The sequence below is a fragment of the Grus americana genome, chromosome 5 (assembly GCF_028858705.1).
Source record: "Grus americana isolate bGruAme1 chromosome 5, bGruAme1.mat, whole genome shotgun sequence".
Taxonomy (NCBI): domain Eukaryota; kingdom Metazoa; phylum Chordata; class Aves; order Gruiformes; family Gruidae; genus Grus; species Grus americana.
In genome coordinates, this window is record NC_072856.1 from 31,038,461 (window position 1) to 31,061,753 (window position 23,293).

General features: G+C 41.9%; 1 protein-coding gene across 1 annotated transcript in view; it reads right to left on the bottom strand.

Moving 5' to 3' along the window:
- Positions 1-22,607, bottom strand: part of PAPLN (papilin, proteoglycan like sulfated glycoprotein) — a 50,761-nt gene extending 28,154 nt beyond the window's left edge. The window contains exons 1-3 of the mRNA XM_054825895.1: positions 22,530-22,607; positions 21,673-21,826; positions 10,687-10,749 (exon numbers count right to left, since the gene is read on the bottom strand). Of these exons, the coding sequence (XP_054681870.1) occupies positions 10,687-10,749; positions 21,673-21,681 (72 nt within the window). The 5' untranslated portion in view covers positions 21,682-21,826; positions 22,530-22,607. The remainder of the gene's footprint in view (positions 1-10,686; positions 10,750-21,672; positions 21,827-22,529) is intronic.
- Positions 22,608-23,293: the final 686 nt, after the last annotated feature.

Genomic DNA, 23,293 nt, shown 5'->3' on the forward strand with positions numbered 1-23,293 from the left:
TTACACAGGGAGTGATGCTGTAAAAACAGGGTTTGCTATGCGGCTGCACCTGCAGGGCAGTTTATGTATATATTACACAACTGAGAAGGTAATGCATACTGTTTGGGCACTTGGACATTTGGGGTAGTGAAGAGTGGGCAGGCAGTGAATGAAAAGGTAAAAAATTATTGAGATGTAGTCCAATTCCCTTCCACACGCATAGTATACCACCAAATCGACATAACCCCTGGGTCTGGGTCCCAATCCATCCTCTAGTTTCACACAGCCCCTTTTGACTTAAACACAGCACCCTATGTTCCCATCCTCTATGTTTCCATTCCTTCCTCCTCACTTTAAGAGCGTAATTGTTACTTCGGTTAACTGGTAACTGCTTTTACATAAGACATCCAGGTCTCTGCTAGAAATAGGAGCTAGCCTAATAAATTATCCAGTGAATCCAACTCAGGTAAGATGCATGGGTTAATCCTCCCTTGTCATTTAAACAGTTTTTGTAATTTTCTACACATACTCCCTGCCTGATTGTACGTCCCTGAGTTACAGTCTTGTTTCTCTCTTTCACCCTCTTTTAAGGAATAATTCCTTGCTGCTGGCAGAGAAGCAGTCAGAGATGTTAGCCGATCATATTTATGCACTTACTACCAGATTACCCAGAACTATCTAGCTGAAGAGTCACCCCAAATTCTTCCTATTACCTACATTGCTCTAATGTGAAATACTTTCTTCCTAGCCCATGCTATTTGATTTCCTTCACACAAGTTTTGTGCAATTCTTTCTAATACCTTGGCAAGCAAAATCCTTCAGGACAAGTTTTCTGGTTCAGACTAACTCTGTTTGCCTTCACCATGCTCACTCAGTGGCACTACCCTGGTTACAGCCACTTCTACATACCTTCTCTCTGCCAAGTCAACATCTCCCTGACCCCTTGCGAAACCCTTCTCCCATTCTTCCATTCCAGATATTGAACTCAGTGTTTGTCTTCTGCATTCTCATTTGCCTTTCTGGGAGTAATCCCGTCAATAGAGTTATAGCTTTCAGCAAAGCATCTTATTTTCCCTAGTTTTTCTTTCCGATACCTAATTCCTCCCCCTGTAATCCCTCCTCCCTTACTCTCAAAAGAATGAAACATCCTACCACTCTGTTTCTCTGCAGTCTTATTCCTCTATATCAACCGAGTGATTTAGGAGCAGTATTAGCTCACCTTGGAAACAAGGGACCTTTCAGTCAGCCTAAGGGAGAAAACATGTACATAAAAATCCAAAGGAAGAGCATTTGAAAGTCGGATTACTGGAAGGCAACTAGGACAGAAAGCCCTTCCCTGACACACACACTAACCTGATAAATATTCCAATATCCCTCCTACAGAAGTAGCACTCTTTATTCCTTCTATAGAGAGCAAAATCTGCAGGGACTCTTTGTTGTAAGGTTTATGCATACGCAGAACACAAGAACAATAATTTTCTCAGTATCGCTCCATTTACATATACACCCAAAAAGGGGCATCAGCCAGAAGAATCCTCCCAAAGCTGTACAGTGTTAAAGAAACATTTTAATAGGGGCCGAACTCCAACATTCAGAAATCCATGCACAGTCCTTATTACTTCAGTAACTGCATGCATGTGTATGTGTCTTGGTTTCAGCAGGGATAGAGTTCATTTCCTTCCTAGTAAAGGGAATAGTGCTGTGTTTTGGATTTAGTGTGAGAATAATGTTGATAACACACTAATGTTTTTTAGTTGTTGCTAAGTAGTGCTTATACTAAGTCAAGGGCTTTTCGGCTTCTCACACTCTGCTGGTGGGGAAGTGCCCAAGAAGCTGGGAGGGAGCACAGCCAGAACAGCTGACCCAAACTGGCCAAAGGGATATTCCATACCATGTGACATCATGCTCAATATATAACTGAGGGGGAGTTGGCCAGGATGCGATCAGTGCTCAGGGACAGGCTGGGCTTTGGCTGCCAGGTGGTGAACAATTGTACTGTGCATCACTCATTTCATATATTCTATTATTATTATTATTATTTTCTCTTCCTTTGCTGTCTTATTAAACTGTCTTTATCTCAACCCATGAGTTTTACCATCTTTTTCCCCTCTCTTTCCCAATTCTCCTCCCCATCCCACTGCAGGGGGGCAGGGCAGGGAGCAAGCGACTGCATTGTGCTTAGTTGCTGGCTGGGGTTAAACCATGACAGCATGCAGGCAAATATAAAGCTGCATATTTATAACAAATAAGAAATCTAGTGTTGCATAATCTGATAACAAGATGTTATTAGATGCTATCAGCTAGTTTCTGTTCCAAAAGCCTCTTTCTGCACTCTTCAGACTCTGGAATGCTTTTATCTGTTGTCAGCTAGGAAGACTAAATCCCAGTCCCTCCTGGACCCCAGAACTAAAAAAATCTTCAAATTTGATTGTTGTTACCAATTCACTCGGCTTCATTCCCCCCTTGCTTCAGCCTAGCACACAAACAAGAACACAGTTCCTTTATCTGCAATAGATACATTTTTTAATGTTTCAGAAAAAGCATACAACCATCTTAATTGACTTCTAAAAGCTCCAGAATGGACAGTCAGTTAATGCCCAACTGCTCTATCTATTTTTATTACCTGTTGAGACAACAGAAACCCATACCTTCTCGGGATATTGATGATGCACATGATCCTGGCACCACATGCTCTCAGTGCTCATTGGTAAACAGGCTGCTGTGGTATAAAAGTTTAGAAGGCCAGCGATTTCATTTTTATGAACACTGCATTGCTTTCATCAATTCATAGACAGATGCATTGCTGATGTAGTTGCAGCATCTGCTGTTATCAGGCCAACTGTATCGGATATAACCGGCAAGTAAAAAGGCTATGCTTCTGAATCACTAGAGCTCCAGACTTTGCCTTTAAAGACAATTCCAATATGCATCAGACACAAACAAAAGAATTCTGGAAAAGGGCCCTAGATACCATAATATATACCATATAATATTTACTTTTATATATGAACCATGCGCTGGAAGACGAGTTATGAATGGGGCTCGACTCAGAAAGACGGAAAATGTTGGCAGTATGTAGGAACACTTTATAAAGGGTCCTTAAAAGACTTCTTGGTCAGTCTGATGAGATGGATAGGAAACTATGCATGGGAAGAAGACTGTGCTTCCCAGACAGATGCATTGCAGGCATGCAGTGATCCAACAAGTTCATATAACCAAATGTGGACTCGCAATTCAGCGTGAATAATTTCCTAGTGCTTTGTTGCAAGTCAAATGCAACTCAAATACTAGCAAGCTATCAAAGCAAACATCAATTTACTATACAGCCTGAAGCGAGCTGTGAAGGTCTGCAGTCACAGGTCCAAACAATCTAAATACCAGCCAAGTTCTTACCCCTAATGTTTCCCTTACTCCTTGGGCACCTTTGAGGGCCTAGAGGTAGTCAATCTGAATTATTCTGTGATTCTTTGAGCTGCCTTTCCAGACTGACAAGCAGCAACAAAACATCATCTTACACCACTCCAACAGTTGTTGCTCAAAGCACATGGTTACTGATATCCATGCTATGCCTGAGGGGTTCTGGACAATGCTAGTGCTTGCTTTTTAGCTCAGCAGGTCATATAGCTTTGGTCCACTGAGCTGCAACTGAAGCATCTTTTTGGACACTGAAAAGTTTTTACTCTGATTTCTTGAGCTGCATCACATAGTTACTAGACTCCATTCAGATCCAACACAAGTCTTGGTGCCAACACTGAGGACATAGTGGGAAATCCTTGACGCTGGAAGTTGACTAAAGCTCTGTACAATTGTTACCCACTGAAAATAGATGTTGTCAATGATCAATCAATGTGAGGTTGATTCCCCAGGTGTCACTATTATTTAATGCAGCATTTCTGTGGCTTAAAAGTATAGTAAAAATCAGACTTTTTCTTTAACCTTCCTTAGTATTTATCAAATAACACTGCATCCTTTTATTTGATAAATATCTGCTTTCTGGCATTTACAGTTTCTGATATAAGGTTAATGTTTATTTTGATGCACCCCTGAACTGTAGCCCCATTGATGAAACGTGTGAAACAAGGGTGAAAACCAAACACGTTACAAAAGAAAGTTATTACCACAGTCATTTATTCCATAATGGTTTCGTTGCCAAAGTCTCAGCAAGCAAGAAGTCTCAAGTGAAAAATGCTGCTTTGCTAAGTTTGAATTATAATTGCTTAGAGAAAAGTTAATAGCTTAGAGAAAAGTTAATAAGGGAAGGAAAAAAAACCAAACCCAAAAGTGTCACGTGCCCCGAGGGCTGGCTGCTCCCTGTGGGCGGGGGGCCAGCAGCACGGTGCTCTCCCGGGGCAGCAGGGCAGGCAGGGGGACAGCCCCATCCCCGGGCACCGGGCACTCCGGCCGGAGCCAGGCCAGGACGTGGGACTGCAGGTGGGCCTGGCTCGTCAGGGCCCGTGGCCAGGCAGGGCTGTGGGGAGCTGGAGACCAGCCCTGCTGCAGCATCGCTGGGGCAGGGGCTGACAGCCCTGGGTGGCTGCAATGGGGTCCTGGGCTGTGGGCAGGCTGGGGTGAGGCCAGTCAGGGCCAGTAAAGCCTAGTAGTGCTGTTAAGGCCCTGACAAAAACAAACATGGAGTGTATTCTTAGACTGTGTACTTTTCAGGACATGAACCATTTCCTTCTCCTTTCTGTATCCGGAAGACCCAGCCAGTACTACAGTGATGATCACCACATAGCTAAGCCCTGCAAGGCATGTGGCATTCACCACTAACACTTAATTGAAAGGGAGCTGAAAAACTTCCGTGTATCTCACACGTTTATAATGTAGATAGATGCTACTATTCCAACAGATGCATTTTCAAGATCAATCCATCTGAAACCAGCTATGCTATTAGCTGAAAATGCAACAAAAAATAAGCAAATGAATCAGACCAACATCAGCAAAGCATTTTTTATAATTCTGTCTTAACCATTGATCTTGGCTTAGGCACAGGAGGCTTGCAAAGAGCTTTGAAGATGACGAATGCCAAGTACCATTTTTATGAATAATGAATAAGCAACCAAAGAATTGCATTTGAGCAAAACTAGAAAAACAAAAATGAAAGTGAACAAGATGGTGACAGCAGGAAATGAAATACAAAATGGTACAGAAGAAGAGAGTATCTTATTAAGACAAACTGCTTCACAAAGAGGAGGAAAAAACCCAAGGCTTCATTACTTTTAATGGCTTGTGGTTTTTACATGCACTGTGTGTATCATTTCATTCCTCTGTACCACCCTAGCCATGGCTCATTAGCATATCCCCTCTAACAAACCCACTAAAATCCATAATTTGCCTTACATCTTCAGCTCCCCAAGCCACTTCAGGTTCTCCCTACATCACTTAACCCACTCCCTCATTGTTCCCACCTCTTTTCCATGTTCCCTGTGTTCCTCTCCCCGCAGTACCCCTCACTCTTCTACCTCTTTATGGGCTGTCCCACCATATACCTGGCTCCTTCCACATCCCCTGCTTTCCTGTCAGCTGAGCAGGACGCAGTGCATGCAGAACCAGGTATGCCGCACGGGACTGTGCTGGCTTGCAGGCAGAGCAGACAGAGCAGATAAGTCACTTTTCAGAAATGGAAAGCCTTTCTGAAACTCTGGGTGGCCTGGAGCTGACTAGCATATAAAAAGAGTTCTCTGAAAAAAAATACAGCCATTGCAGAGAAGTGAAATTAATTCTTGGAATCCTTGTGGAAGAAACTGGGGACATTCAGAAAACTCCACAAAGAGGAGGATTGTGAGAAAACTTTATGACCCCAAACTTATTTGGAAAAGTGGACAAAACACACAGTATGAAGTCACCAGAAGTTGTTTATCCAAGGGACCTAACAGGAACTCAAGGTTGAAACGGATAAACACTTACATTCTAGCAGACAACCCTCCCAGCTAAAACTACTTTGGCATCTGATTTTTGGAAAGTGGAAAATCTGACACCAGTTTACAAAAGCATCCCACGGGGATCCAAGGAACCGTACACCCACATAGTGTAAAACTGACGTCTAATGATAAATTAATAGAAATTATAACAAAGAACAGATTTAGCAGGCACCTGCATAAATACAGCATATTTGGGAAAAAATCAACAAGGCTTTTTTAAAGGCAGATCCTTCTAAGACTATTGCAGCTCTTTGAGAGATTCACAAACATGTCAACAAGGGTAACCTGTCAGATACACTCAGATTTCCAAAAAGCTTTCAATGAAATCCTCCACCTTTGAAAGAAGCTAAACAGCCAGAAGGAAAGTCCTTGCATGAATGCTGAGCAGGTGGCCCAAAGACAAAAACACAGGTAGGAGTGAAATCTCCATTCACTGCAAGAACTGACCTTAACAGCAGAATTTGGTAAGGAACATGAACTGCTCAACACATTTGTAAGTTATGCCAAAAACACAGAAGTAACGAATGCAGCTGATAAGGGTAATTCAGGGTAATAAAGGGCAATAGAGAACCAGAGACAGACTGCAAAGATACTATAATGTCCTTCCACAGTTAAGTAACTTGTCACTAAATGACAGTTGAGATGTCATGTAGGTAACTTAAGTGATGCACAGGAGAAAACACAAATCCTGTCCTAACAAATAAAATTATTACATGTGAGCTGATCTTTATCCCTCAAGAGCAGGATCTTGGTGTTATGATAGAAAAGCTGTGATGCTACAAGTCTACATGGCTTCAGGGAGCTGCTGACCAAATTCAGGGAAGAGAAATAGAGACATCTCCAGCTCAAAGGGTTCATAAACTACAATTGACTGGAGACTGGAAGCATATTGGGGGAAATTGTACTTACCAATCTTTTTATATTTTTTTCTAGACATATGTTTATGACATAGCTGGAGATAGGATATAGGGCAAAATGAACCAGTCCTACCCAGTACAATTATTCTTGTGCACTTCTTGTACCTTTCCCTCAATAAGAACATTAATAAAATCTTCTCTTTCTCTCTCCTCACAGTAATTTCCACTGTTTCTGTATGACCTTAACTTTGAAGTCCTGCACCTTCTGCCCTTTCTGTCAGATCTGGTTAAAGGGTTTAGAAGTTTAGTCAATAGATTAACAGTGTTTAAACAATAACAATGTTCATTTCTTTAGAAGAAATGAAAACCAGCATTTTAACCTAGAATGCAGATCCATAGAAAACAATACTGTCCAGATGAAATGTATTTGAATACAATTTTCAGCCAAGCCTCAGACCAGCCTTCACTTTAAGCACACCTGCAGTACAATCTAGGAGCAAATATAAGTATTGGACATGATCTAACTATCAGCTAATGTCTACAGATCATAAAAGATTAAATTAAACTTTTCCCCTGGATGAGCAGCTTTTCCTTGAAATAGTCCCATGGTATGGGCAGATAAGACGTTTCCAATCTTGAAAGAAAGAATTCCAGATGCAGTAATTTGCCAACATGAAATCACACTTGTAAAAAAGAAATTGAGGCAGAGAGATCTGATGAATGTCATGTTTACTAAACATAAAGCAACCCCAAAGCATACAACACACACACACACACTCATGCCAAGTATATGTGCACAACAATAATATAAGAGTTATTCACATGGAAAACCTTCAGAATTTATTTTCTCTAAATCACCAGAAGCACCATTCCATCAGCAGTAGCACTAATGGACAGGGCTCAGGTAGTTTTACATCTTTTCCTCCTTCTCTGAAAACACAGGAGGAATCATGACAAAAACACTTGAACCTGGCGTTTTCCGTTATTACCACTGTTCACAACCTTCCTAGAAGCAATGACAGGATGGCCTGAAATTGCACCAGACTCTTCTGTCTCAGTTCTGTGTTAACAGCTAGGGTATAAGATGGTGAGACATCCATATATAAGATGGAGACAGACATCTTTGTTTTCAGTTTGCATAGGCCCTGAACACAACTCCTCCTGACTGTCCAGCTGCATTTTCCAGTACTACCACAGTGCAAATAATAAAGGAGCTACAAGTCACGGGTGACCTCCTTTTCCAGATTCTTCAAAGTCTAGTGAAAAAAAGGGACAGACGTGGCAGGTGCTGTATGGTAAGACCCTCTCCGTATTCTACCAGGAAAGAAGGAAAGAAGAGTCTAGTGGGTCCCACCAAGGATGGAGCACTGGGCAGGAAATTCTCAGCAGCCAGTGGCTTTGACAAGCAGGAGTCCCTCCCTTGATCCATAGCGCTACCTGCCATGTCTGGCACATAAACCAGCACTCTCAGACTGTGAGCAGAGTGAAGACATAGGTAATAGCCTCAGCTGCTCTTAAAGTCTCAGCCCTGTCAACATTTCTGCCCTTATTCTTCTTGCTGCTTTCCCTAGCCTAACAATCAATAAAGTAAAAACAAGTTCAGCTACTCCACTCCAAAAGTAGAAGAGATGAAAAGCAGCAGGCATCAATCTACACCCTTTAATCACAAGCAGACATGAATCCCTGCAGACCCATCTCCATCCTTGCGTAAGCCTGCAGCTCACACGTTTACAGCTGTACTCCCATTAGCACTATCAGTCTGTGCGTTTGCAAGTTCACGCTTTCCTGCTTCTGGGGCAAAAGGTGTCCAATCGTTGCTTGCACCAGTGGACAGGATGGATCTAAGAGGTAAGTGGTTCATTCTGGAATAAAACCCGCTCATGCTAGTCTGTACCTTTTCTGCTGTTTTTAGTTCTCCCACCACCCTCTTCCTGGGCTGTACGCTATTCACTGAATAGCTGGAGGTGACCCACCTTTCTGCCCATGTGCTGCTATACTGGCAGCTCATTTGATACCAAAATCAAAACAATTGCTGCTGTCTCAGCTGCAAGGCTGCTCTGGATCTAATACTTAGTGCAGTTAAAGCGACAGAGCCTCAATCTCTTAGAGATACGCTACCACACATTAAAGGAAGCGTTTCTCCTTCGGTGTGGGGAAGTGCACTGTGCTGCCTGACAATCTCTTATGCCTCTGCCACTGGGAATTACAGAAGAACAGCACAAGAAAGGGTCCTTTACAATGCTGTGGATTAAAGTTATTTTTCAATAAGCCCACCATCTCAGGTGAAGTCATAAAGGAATGGAGAATGGTGTAGAACAGCAAGCAATTCTCCAACTTATTTTCCCACCGTGCAGTATTCCCTGCCTCAGTTTTCAGTCTCACCCTCTCCTCCCCCTTCCCTTCTCCCACCACATAAGTAGACAATTTGCATTTATAGCAGCAGGGCTAACACTGCAGCGGTGAAACAGAGGCATGCAGGCACTGCTTTCCCAGACCTGTCCCACCTGTGGCATCTCAGGCAGCTCCACTACTCTTTTGGTGCATAACCTGATCTAGCACAGACTTGAGTTACCATCGCTACAATCAGTCCTGCCAGCTCCAGCTCTCTTAAGCTGACCGTCTCTTGCTATGGTTCAACCTACTTGCATCAGCATCTGGTAAAGGAATGGCCCGTATGAAACCAACACCATTTCTCTCTTTCCTCCCAGGAAAAAAAAAAAAAAAAGAATTACCACAGCAGAGTGCCTCAGTGCTGCTGGATCTTCCTGCTTCCTCATGGCTTAGATCCAGCATGTCGGGGCAACTGAAATTAAGTGGTAGCCAAGCAAAACTTTCTCCCTTCATTTAGGATGCCTTCAAGAGATTGCATGCAGGGGACAGTCTAATGCTACAGAGAAATGTCAGCTTTCACAGTTGTGGGGCGTTTCAGTCATTTCCCTTCCAAAAAAATCACCAGGTTGGAGATAGGCAGGTGAACAGATGAACTGAATATAGTATATTCCATTCTGGTTCTTTTAACATACAGCACCATCTTCTATTAGATGTGAGATACCAAGATCTCATTTAAGCACATTTCCATCTGTAAGATGGGAAATCTACGGTGACTAACAAACACTGCTTGATTTCTGACTTCTCATCCCTGATCTTCAAAGAAGTCCTAGAAAGCATTTGCAAATGCTGAATCTGGGAACAGAAATTCATAACCATGCTAGAGATTAAAAGTTATGGACTCATTAATTTTAATGGCATATTTATAAATCCTCACTAGTCCCACAAAACACTTACTCCAGGTGATAATTACCTCTTCTTCTTTCCCCTCTCTGTTCCTTTACACCTAACAAACATCACATCTTCCTTTGCTAACACTTCCACTCTACTCAGCAGGTCACTTTTTACCTCAGATGTCCAACTTATTAATATAACTGAAGTTAAACTCAGAGAAACTGTTCTCAAGCTGCATTTACTTAAGAAAGAATCTATTTCTCTCTCAGAAAGGAAGAGGAATCCCAGTTCCTAATAGCTGTGTTCTTTTTCTGACAATATCAAATTGGCTTAACTTAAAGATTACCTCCCCCAGTAAAGCTAAACCATATGGCTTAGACCACTAAGACCAAATAAAAGAGAAAAACCAGCTAACCAAAGATTCATTCTTTCTACATCAAGTGACAACTCTCTGTAGCTTTGAAACAGAAGACAGCAATTACTGCTTTGCAGGTAACACCCCTAGAGCCAAAGGCACTACCAGAATTTTGTTATTTAATTGCTATGTTAGACTTTCCATAACATGTATCACAGTAGGCCTGATGACTTGAACCGATTACCTCTTTCAGGAATACTTTCAACAAAATACTTGAGTTACAGATGTTGACAGTCCTTAACAGAAGTATTTTTCATCTCTTGTAACAGTGTTCAGAAGAGGTTTTACTTACTGAAAATGCAGAAGGTGTCATCATTGCTAGCATGAGCAGAAGGAACAAGTTCTTCATCTCTGCCTGTGGAAACAGAAATACGATTGATCAGAATTGCTTGCTGCTTTGCTGCTTGTATGGCGGAAAAGCTAAGATACTATACAGTAAAAATGGAGGTGGAACTAAAAATCGAGGTGAGAAAAGAAAAACAGTTTTATCACTACACTCCCTGGATAGATGAAGGCAACTGCAAAGACTGAAATTACCCTGCAGAGACAGCCAGAATGTAATTACTGAGTGCAAATATTTCCCTGAACTTTCCTCTGGTATTATGAGAACACACCATCCCCGGGCACAGTGGAAGATGCAAGCTGTTGCATGTCTGCCCTCCCACCCTTTTACATATACGCATGATAAAATACTTGAAGATTGCGATGACTTCAACCAACCCAAGGTAAGAAATTCCACAGTTAACATTTCTGTACTCTATATCAATCCCGTGTGGCTTGATGAAGCTTCGTGTCTCTCTCTGTGTGATCTTGCTTGTTTAAAATCCTACAGTTCATCACCGTCAGCTGTAGCTAGATTCAACCATTAATAGTTATATCCCTTCTGCAGAGCTAGGAAGGAGATCAGCCACACAGACTGGTGTGGCAGCATACAACAGCATACAAGAATTCCCAGAAATGGGGGCATTATGCACATTTGGGACCACAATACCTCATTAGTGCATTGCCTGTTGCTACTTTATCCTTCGTCTTTTGAGTTGAAGCAATCAAGCCCACACCAATTGCCACTCACCAATGTTTACAGCTGTGACCATGGCCTCTTCAGCCACTAGAGACTGCCTGTTTCTTACAACCATTTTCTCATCACCTCATGACCAGTTGATAGAGCTCAGAAAGAAGAAATGGACTAGTAAGGTTTTTATCTAGTCTAAGCTTCTTTATAACTTGGGAAAGGAAGGGGGAAAAGAAAGATGGAGAAATCCTCCTTTCATAGTGCATAAAAGCATCAAGGGAGAAACATTCATCTCATCAGTCATTGTAACAACATCTGTTTTAATATTAAAACATCATATATAGCTCCTTTAGCCTGGACTATTAAATCCAGATAAAATATAGAATCTATATCACCATTAACAATAATAATATTGATATAGAATCAATGTTGCATGAAAATATCAAATCAGAAACAAAATATACCCAAAAATGAAACCTGCTTGATCTAGTATTTTCATATTTTGGGTTACTTTATGATGGGCAACCATTTTTCTCATAGTGCGACGCCTCACTGAATCACAGCTCGTTAAAACTATGTAAGTCCATAAATACCATGGATTTTGACACTCCCACCATTCACAGTGCTGGGGATAAAAAGCTTGTTCTTTAATGTTTTTCCTTTCAGATGTAAAAATTACTAAAGTGCTGAAAACCCAGTTGCACCAAACTCTGCATGCAAAATAGCAATGAACAGGGAAAATGTCATTGGGAAAATAAGCACTGGTAAGCTTCTCTCCCTATATACTGAGTACAAATCATATGACTCATAAGAAAATGAAGCTATAGGAGCTTTTTATATGAATAGACTTTCATTAATTTTGGATTAGTCCTTCTTAAGAAACTGAGGGAAGACTATGTACCTCTATCACCCAGACATGCTACTACTGCTCTTCCCATTCAAGTTAAGGAAGAAACATCCTGGAGATGCCCTCCACAAGAGGTCAAGTACAGTCTTTATGCTCTAGAGGCCAACAGCCAAAACATAGGCTAGATCTGTGTCACAACCCTATCTGACTGCCAAATCCTTTTGGAGGGGAAGAACAGCCAGGAGAGACCCTTTTGCTATAAGTTCCATGCACGCAAACAGCGAAGCTTTCCTGAAGCAGATTGTAACGCCCCACCACCACTAGCAAAGGGCACTGTGAGAACGGCATCTTTCTTCAGTGATGTTGGTGTCAAACAGAGGTAAATTTTTGAGATCGATCAGCTCCTCTTCCTACTGCCCAGGGAAAAAAAATCTCCCTTCCCCAGCATTCCTCTCTCACATCTTCCATTCCAGGCACCTCTCAGGTTCACAGAGATGGCTGTGGAAATTGCATCCCTCGCTGCAGCAGCCTTGCTGTATGTGAATGGACTGCCTGCTCAGCTCCTTCCGGCATCCGAGACAAGAGGCACACAGGGAGCTGGGCCCAAACCATGTGAGGCTCCTGGAGAAGAGGTTAGACAAAGAGCTCACCAGGGCTAGCAGTGCTCCCACTCCCCAAGGAGTTAGCATCCTGGAGGTTTTTAGCCAGATAGGATAAAAAGATTCTGTGAGGAGACAACTAGAGACAGCACCCAATGTTTGGGACAATCCTCTGCATCAAAGCAGCAAGAGGTTACAGATCTGGTGCGTGCTTGTATTTTTGTGCTGTTGCACTTGCATGGGAATTGCTGTCATATGTCCCAAATTTAGCATTAAAATGTTTAGACTATCCAGCCCTATTAAACTAGTCAACAGATTCCAGGAAGGATGGTCAGAAAGAAGAATAGGGCCATCTGTATCCTATTAAATCCCCTACTGCAAAACAAATCTTGTGTCTGATTCTCAGAGCTTCAACAAACTTGTTATTTTAAAAGCTTCCTCACATGTAGTATTCAGTGGTGATCCCTTTTGCCTAACTTTCAACCAGAAACAACACAGATGGGACAGGGGAATCTGTCTGAAACCTTGCAAAAAAGGTCAAGCTCTGTTTCCGGATTTAACAGCTCTTTCACTCTTTGTAGGACCTGAGATACAGCAGCATATGTTTATTCTGCTTGTTTGCCATTCTTCTCACTGAAGGCTGGGTATGCGGGGGGGAAGGAGTGAAAAGGACAGTGTTTTGCAGTGTTTTAACTTGTAACAAGAGCAGCTGCTGCTCCCTGTGCCTCCTGCCCTCCTTCAATTCTCTTCAACCCTCCCCAGCTCCCTTTTCCCACTGTGTGCTAGAACAGCATCTCCACCCCCTCCACTCCAAAACAGCAGTAGGGCCTGAGGGGAAATGGCGACTTTATGCTCAAGATATGGAACAGCTGCTGGAAAGCTCACATGGAGGAATTCCTGCCATAGTGCTAAAATATGAAGTTATCTCAGCAAGAGGAATTATGAGAATCAGTTCAGAATAAGCAAGGAACAACCAGAACTGGAACTGTGCCCAGCTGAAACCTCCGTTCCATACACCAGAAGAGCTTCAAACTGTCTAGCCAACCACATCTGGCATTAACTGCTCAGGTTAGATGAATAAAAGGGTCAAAGTGGTGACTGGTTCCAGCCATCTGTAAGCTTGGTCAAAAAGAGTCAGTCCAGACCTGAACTATGAAGTCATTTTCTCTAAAGGACGCTGACCCCAGCTCCTCTGAACACTGGAGAAGTTCAAACCTGAAACTGACTTTAGCAGCTCATGACCCTTACTTCTATTCCAAAACAGTATGGATCGAATAATATTTTGTGGAAATTTCAGAAACTTCTGAAAGGATGTTCTGGTGACCTTTCTGAACTGCCTCCACAGCACCTACTTCTCCTCGGCACTGTGGAGAGGAGGTCAGAGGGCCACAAAGGAGATGGCTGGAATTTCCTAACTCTGGACAGAACACAAGAACTCCAGTACAACTGGAAAGTGGGATAAGCACCCTTATTTCAGGGCTTAACACTGAACCTACTCAGAAAAGAAGCTTTTGCCTTAACAAATAGAAGGTCTAGAAAAGACAGATGGGCAGTCTTGGAAATTTCTTTATAGTGGAGGCAGCAGTGAACCACTGTAAAAAAATTTATTTCATTACAAACTTTTATCCAGGGTCAGGCAGGCTTAGCAAGATCAGTCAAATCTTCATTAAGACCAGGAGTATGGTTCAGAATCAAGGATAGTTTTAAGGACTCCTGTATTTACTTTGTGCGTGCAAATCCTGCCTTCCACTGTACAAACAAGGTTCAAGATTGCTTACTTAAACTTGTCCTCTTTTCCAAACAACCTCTCAACTTCCATGTTCCTAGGGAAACAAGACCTACATCGCCTGTATATATATGTAAAAATAACTTTGAAACAGCTGGCTAATTTCAGGGTTTCAAAAGCATAAAGTTAACCTTTGTTTGAGGGAAAAGATACTGGGATGGGGTGAAGAGACATCTTGGACTTTTAACCCATTTAGATGATGATTTTTCTTTTCAACAAGAGGGAATCCAAACTTGAAAGATGTTATGAGTAACTCAACCTTGCTTAAACAAAAGCTTAAGCTGTTTAGACACTACAGAATCAGATCACAAAGAATAAAACAGGTTTTGTGAGTTCCAAATCTGCTCACAGATTTATCAGTCTGACATTTTCTCTATTCTTTTTGAAAATAATTGGACAGCCAGTCCTACATGGTTCTTATCTGCTTAGCACATAACACAGACCAGTCATCTTTTGCCTGTGAACCACCTTTCTAAATCATCCTTTGGCCAAAGACACATACCACGTATGTGGGTCAGGGATTGTTCTGGGAGCGGTTCATAGGCAGAAGATAAAAAGACCCCATCAGGGTTCCCACTTTTCTATAGCCAGACAAGATTTAGCTGAGCATGCTTATAAGTGGCAAAGCCACCCAGCAATACTACCGTCAGCAAGTCCTGACAGCTCATGTCATCTCCCAGCTGGGGATTTGAATTACCCAATGGGGATCTATTATTCCCATCTGATGTAGCCCTGATGCAGACACTGCCTTTGCGTGGCTTGTGAGCCACAGGTTGGCCACCCCTGCAATAACTATTTGCCTGTGGCAATACAGATAATAATTGCTTATCTTAAAGTTTAGCACATCCAGCACTGAAGCAGAAGTAGCCACTGCGTTCCTGCTACTTGCGCCTTTTCAGAATTTCCTTCCCTTTCCTCCACTCCCAACTCCACCCCCGCTTTAACACATCGTATCTCACTCAGTTGTATTTTTAGAGGTTTGGTTGAAGGAGGTGGGAAATCAGAAAGGATGATATGTTGCCCAATTATCCACTGGCATAATATTTTTTAGCCATTGACTCAGAGCAAAGTCTTTTAGTTTTTACACTCATTACATTTTCTAAAGACATTCTGATTTTTTGTTTTGCTCTCAAAACATCCAGCAGGTCTTGGTTCCAGCTTGCTTTTGTTTGCCTTGTCTACTGGGAAGCACCTTTTAAGTTTTTGGTGGAAGAGTTAACAAGGGAAAATATACACATACAGCAAAAAGATGAGATGAAGGCAGGGAGAGAAAGAGGCTCCATGGAGCAGGGATCAAGGGTAGGGAAAAAGCTCCTTTTACTTAGGCTGGGAGCAGAGTTGGGAGAGCAGGAGGACCACATCACACAGCCCAGAGGAACCAAGAAACCAATCACCCCTTTAGGCAGAGGATATCACATTCAAGATACTTCTTAATATGCCTGTTTTCTTCCCTGACTACAGTAAACCATCTTTTGTTTGAAATTTTTCCAAAGAAAATCCTGAGCCCCATGTCCTTTGGGCTAGGGCGGATAAGCCAATTTATGTGCATGTGCATGTGCCTGTTAAAGCCAGAGGATGCTGAATTTCCTTTACCTTGACCACGCAATGAGCCACATTCATAAAGAGCTGTTTATATACAAAACAATGGATAAATGTTTATAAACATGTGTTTAAATACAAGACTGGTTGAAAGGGCTTAGTGGGAAGGGAAAAAGAATCAAGAAAACCCAGACACAAGTTGTCTGAGTAAAGGTTTTATGGAGATATCTTTACAACTGGTATCCAAATTTATTAATTCTCTCTAAATACATGCTAGGAGTTGAAGAATCCTCATCAAGAAAGTAATTCTGTTGAGATATACTTTCAGCCATATTATGCATAGTTTGAAATATAAACTTTCAGCTAGAATAACTTTAAAATTCACCTTGTTAAATGAAAAAAACCTTACTAATGAGCACAGCAGTAGAGCACCAGCTAGCTGAGCAACTGAGCAGCGGTAACATATAAGCATCTTCTAGACTGCTCTATCAATAGGCTTTCATCTCAGCCTTCAGCCTGATTCATGACAGGCACACAAATCTGCACCAGACCATCACTTCATGTGGCTGACTCAGACTGAAAATGGTTTTACAGAGGACTTCTACAGCAACACCAAGTTCAGCAACACCCGGGGAAGCTATAGCAGCCTCTGTCACACAGTTTTAATCTCAAAACCGAAATCACACAAAACTGTAGCTGAAAAATCATCAGGTGTAAAAAGCAAGATCAGACTGTGAAACACACAGCAGTTCTAGTCAGGTCGCACGCCATCCCCTAACGGGGGGCAGGCAAAGAGGCAGATCTGCTTCTTTCCCGCTCTCCAGAATCCACAATGAAGCACCTAAGGTTTATTTAGGTCAGTGAAGCAGCATCTTCCAAGTAAACGTGGTCACTATGCCCGCCCTTTATGGGAGCTAATACAGTATTTCATGAGGACAACTTTCTGTCTACCTATTAATATCAGCTGAGATTCAATTTTCTGCAACCAGCCTTCCACTATTAGGTTTGCAGCTAGAGATGTATTATGAGGAGTAAAGATAGGATTCTGCCTTCTATTTTGGTAGTTTCGCTATGCTTAGCTGTTAATTAAATCTGGGAGCATGTAGGGATAACGACAAGCGCACACAGACTAATTTAGACGGTTGACATTGCAAGAAGCAGCCACACACTGCCTATGGAAAATACACGACAAGGATATAATATCCCGAACACTAACATAATTGAAGAGGAACTGCTAACAACCTTTTACATTTACTCTCCTGTCACAGCTCAAGCTTCACTTATACGAGTTATCATCTGAAATGTTACCTGACACTGAGCACTGCTGCTGTTTACAAACATGTTTGCCAGCTGAGACTAATCCCTTCCAATTCAAATTTTGTAGAATTCTTTAGGAAAATAAAGATTTCAATGCTGGAAAATTACTTCCAATTTTATTTAACTTTATTCCATCCTAAATATAAATATGGCAATCTTCTGTGCTGTGCAAGGCATTAAAAATAAAAATAAAAAATGAGCGTTATCTCAAAAGGAAACTTTAAAACAATGCAAATTGTTTTCTGCCTCTCTTTGCAACATCTACATCTTTGTTCACTGAGAGGATGTTAGCACTACGTTCAACAGTATGCTTGTAGTATACATAGGGAACACCTGTGCTAACTTTAAATAAATTTGCTTGGGGACTAATAACATAGACAGGAAAACATGAGAGTATTTACCCTGAACCTCATGTGGGTTATGATCGCTGCTGCCTCTACGTTGTTTCTGCAACCTAAGATAGTTTGGTTTGGTTTTTTTAAAGCTAACTCAGTTTTAACTATATGTATCTGTGAACATGCCAAGCACACCACACTTGTATGGGTACAACTCTTCCCTAAGGAATCGCCCTTCCTGACTGTGATGCAGATGTACCTTCAGTGGTACGAAGCAGGAATTCCCCCAGAGAAGTCAGTGGGCTTACTCACATTACTCTTGCAAGGGAAAGATGACTAACGTGAGGAGAACTAAAAGAAATTAAAAGGAAAAAAAACCCAACCCAAACCAAACAAAAACAACCAAAAAAACCCCCCAAACCCCAGAACTTTTGACTAACAAACTTCGGAGGCAGAACGTATGCTAGTGGAATTCGGGCTGCCGTCTCTAAGGATACCGACCCTAGCATCTTTCATCTGTCGCTAAAAATAAACTTCATAAAAAATGATCTTAGGAGGGTGCGATTGCACTGCAGTGCCTGCAGAGATCTCAAAGGAAGCACATGCTCAACTGTGTGATCACAGCAAAATGACAACAGTGTGATTTAAAAATAAATTGGTCTTTTCCTCTGAAGCTGGTTTCTCCCACAGACACCCAAACCAGAGCCTCCAATTACTGCTTTAAGGGCTAGGCAGGAAAATAGACAATCTGTGGATGGTACTTGCTCTCTATAAATCATGATTGCATGTCAAGAAAGCGAGCTTGTTACTGTGCAAGAAAGCATAAACAAGCAGTTTGTACATAGACTATGCATATGTGAGTAGGTACCCACTCAAATCCTTTTATAGCAAAGTCTTTTCTCAAACAGCTAGTAATCATTATTATTCATCGTCCAAGACAAGACTGGACCACAACAAATCACATTTCAGATCCAAGAGCGCTAAAAAAATGAGACAGTGAAACTGTATCCAGCAGAATATCATTTCCAGTGAAATAAGTTCTTTTGACAAGTCCATCATACCATGGGCATAACTGCAAATGACTGTACTGGATCAGAGTGATCGTCCATCACTGTCTAGGCTCAGTAGCTAGGCTAGGTACTCCAAGAGGTTTATCATCAGCTTTGTGTAATCCTTCCCACAGACCGAAGAGCAAAGCAACTTACTTCCTCTGTAGTTCACCGATCATCAATATGCCATAGGAGAACATTTCCCCCTTCACTCAGCTAATGATGAGCCTATAACACGAATCATGAGAACTATTGTAATTGCATCCTATGTATTCTAGGTGCTGTTCTTATACAAAACAGCAGCCCTCATCCTCTTATAAAAAAAGCTATTTGTTTGCTGTGTATTGATGAGTCACAAGGTACATACATGAACTAATAAAAATGGTTAACATTTTATTAACGTTTAAAACCCTCCCCTGAACAAAGAGAAAGCCTTCTGGAAGCCTAAGCTCTACCTGTTCTGAGGCACACAACAGTATTTTGCCTTATTTACACTGCATTCAGAAGGGGCCCTCATATCAAGATCGGAGGGGTTTTTTCCCAGGTTCCCTATTTTAACAGAACATCTGTGTTACTTTAGAATAAAATTTGCTCTTTTAACTATAACTCAAGTACTACCAAGAAAACCAGTTGCAACAACATAACTCCTTTTCTGATTCCTATCAGCAAGTCAGGGCACAGCCATTCACACAGACTCCAACTGAATCTTGGTGCCTAATTTGTGAGGCAAGTAATCCCCAAAGCAACTGGATTAGATGAGCTCTACCAGTGTCCTCTTTCACCAAGCCGGTAAGCAGCTGGATCTGAGAGAGAGCCCATCCTGAAAACAAAGAATCACGATCTGCATCAGAAGTTACCACACTTACTGAACAGCAACATTTGAGATCATCCATTCTCTAACTTCTCTATGGCATAATGACTGCAACTTCCCCTTAACATTAAGACAACTTAGTTTTATACTTAATATTCTTTTTTAATATATATACATAGAGAGATCAGCAAACAAAAACCTACATCCTTGCTTGAAAATTACCTCAAATCGTTCATCACACACCTTTTCTCAAATGCTGCAGAGTGGACTGCTTACTAGCCAACAGATTTGCAATGTGCAAATGCTACAAAGAAACTATCCCAGCATTGCTGCGAAGCATCAAGCATTTACATCATGAAGCAAAACCTTTTAAAACCAAACACCTCTGGGGTGTCAGGATGCTCCACGGCATGTGAGAACCTGAGAATATGCTTGAAAAAGAAGTCTCAATTATCTCACACTGGACAGGAAAATGTGCTAAAAGCAAAACTTCCAGAGACAGCAAGTTTTCTCTGGTTTTTGGTGTTTGGTTTTTTGTTTTTTGTTTTTGTTTTGGGTTTTTTTGCATTTTATTAATCACTCCATTTACTAACATGCACAAATATTAGTTTACGCTAGTGCCATACCAAAGATACATGGTCCTATCTACCTCTGTTGCACATCACAAACACCTCCCCTCGCTCCCCGTAACAGCAGAGCGTTAGTGCTGAAAGCCCACAATGAGGTTGTCCACCACACCTGTGGCTGCGTAGGATGTTGGCTCATCAACACTCTGCACCTCAGAAAGAATGGTTTCTCACGGCTGCTTTATCTACAGAGACTGGGAAATGCTCTGGCATTACAGAGGGTGGTACATCTCTAAGAAGCCAGGAGAAAAACACATAAGCTGCAAGTCAGCTTACAGAGAAGCTGTAAAGGGCCCTCATAAGTATGATGCAGGAGATATGAAACAAACTCCAAGTGTTGTGAAGACACTTTCAAAAGTAATATGCAAAGGTGTTTACAAAACCTTTTTAGCGTCTCTACAGACAGGCCTAAAAAACCATACCATCTCCCTAAGCTCCTGTACTAACACCAGTTATTCTTAGTCCTAGGAACTCCGTTCAAAACTAACATTACCTTCATCAAAGCTTTGAAACTCAGTTTTTAAATCAGCTGCTCCTCTATCTCCACCTGACCGCCCACAAGGACCACCAGGGCATCAGGCAGATCTACCGGCCCATTACCATCTCCGTGCCAGGACGAGTCCCTGAAGCTGCCTTCTTGGCCTGCCTCACACATCAGACTTCCTCAGGGATGAAGAGATCCCGGCCTGCAAACCTCCCCTTTCACGACCAGGCCTGTTGGCTCTGACAGCGGGGTTTGGCTGGGGACAGCCTCCCAAACGGATCCTGAAAGCAATGCAGGACAGATGAGGAGACGCTCCCTCCCCTCAGCACCTGCTAGCACATGAGCAGAAGCAGCTGAGCACTCCCGGGGTGATAGTTAGGGGGTACAAGAGTCTTAGCACCTAGGCAGGCTTTTATTCCTACCAGCAAAAATTGTGTTTCTCCAGCCAATATCCCTGCTACATTTGTCTTGCTTTCTGCGTTCTTTCTGGCAGAGCACACATGTCTGACCCCAGTGGGCTCATCCAGCTTCCTGTCAAACTGGTACCTTCCCCTCCCCTGCTACCTCCTCCTGCTCATCAGGAGCAGAAATTTCGATTACATTAAGTCTCGGTGTAATTAACCGTGAGTGAAAGGGATTAATGTTCACCAAATACATAGAATGTCTTCTTCCCTCCCTTCTAGGAAATAAAATTTTGCAGTCATAAGGACTCTGGTCTCTCCTCTCCCCTGCACTCTTCTAACTGAAAACAAAAAATGGTGGGAAACAAAAAAATAGTTTAAAAAGCACAAACAGCACTGAAAAGACTAATAGGAACTAGATATTCAGGTAGAGGGATCATGAGACAGCCCAGAACACAAAGTCAGTTCTTACCTTCTGCATGTACCTGTGGAAGGTGAGTGCAAAAGTTGGCGATGCTTACATCACTCTGCAGCCAAGCTCCAAACACCACTTTCCTATCGTTCTGGTTCAAACAGTGGCTCTTAAGCGCTCTTCCCTCCAGCTTCTGTTTGGTTACTAATCCTTACTGCACAGGAAAAGGAGAGTTGTATTTCATTTAACCCCTTCACCCTCTAAGTTTCTTCACAAGAGTTTTCGCTTTTGCTTGGGAAAGCCAGAGCCATAAGCATGCACGCACGCATGCTTTGGAATTGTTTCTAGCTCTTGTAGTCTGTGTGTGAGCACACACACTAGCTCTAAACTGTGCCTTAAGTTATTGCAGGGGTGGGGCCCTTTGTGACTAGTTTTATTTTAGCTGTAGGCAGCATATCAAAAGAGAGACAGTTATCCACAGATCCCTTCGGTATTCATTTTCAGTAAGTTCCCAACTCTAAAAAAAAAAAAAATTATTTAACGTAACATTTACTTTAAAACTACAGCCTGAATCACAGTTCACAGATATGCTTTTGACCAAAGAAAGTCTGAACTGACATACAGTTCACAGCTAGATCTGGATCTAGGCAGAGTTAAGCAGATCCCTAAGGTCTGAAAATACCAGCACTTTGGATACAGATCTGAATTTAACCAAAGACAATGGCAGTTCAGGTTTCTCTATTTTTGACTCTAACAAATGCCAGGCAATTCAGAAACCCTCTGAAAAATCCCACGAAGAAACCATTTAGCAATAGAAAAACTGTTAAGAGAAAAGGAATCTAGTTGGATCCATTACAAGGAAAAACTTGTGCTGTTAATCATGTGGATACTAGAGAAATCATTGCATAACAACTTACGTGTTGCTGCTGTTGTTTTATCTTGAAAACAGATAACTCCCCTCCCCTATTGATTTTGTCCTCTGCTTAGTATAAAACAAATAAATACTGAAATACAGAGACCACTGATCTATAAAAATAGATTCTGGTCCAGCGATTATAACAGCTACCAGCATTTCAACTCTACTTAATATTATGACTGAGGTCTCCAAGATTATGTGAATAGCTTTAACGTCTCAGGTTTGGGTTGGTCGTCTTCTTTGCCTTCCAGTTTTAGAGTGCTTTTTCATCAGTAGTTCATTTGAAACCATGAGAGACAGAACCTTGCTTTCAAAAGGGAAGATGAAGCTTCTACCTTCAGGTAACTCCACATGCTGGATCTTCCAAGGAAGACATCAAGATATGCAATGAAATCTCAAGAACTGGTATCACTACTCTCTTCTTGGCCACACTGCTGCTTATAGATGATAAAAGGAGACAATATCCCCTGGCAACTGCTGACAAGCCTAAACACACACAGCTCCAAACAGAAAAGAAAGTTTCTAGCAGCCTCATAAATGCACCACAAGCAATTTTACTCTAGGGCTACAGCTCTTTTCATCCCTGCTGGTCCATCCCTGTCTGGCCGCTAGCCACGAAAGGTACAGAGTACTCAAATCCTACCATTACACATCCCACAGGGGACAGAGTTCAAATAAAAGTCACATCTTCTCCACGTGCAAAAGCAATCCTGTACTTTGCTGTCCAAGCTAACTCTGCCACAATAAACAAGGATAAACCCTAAC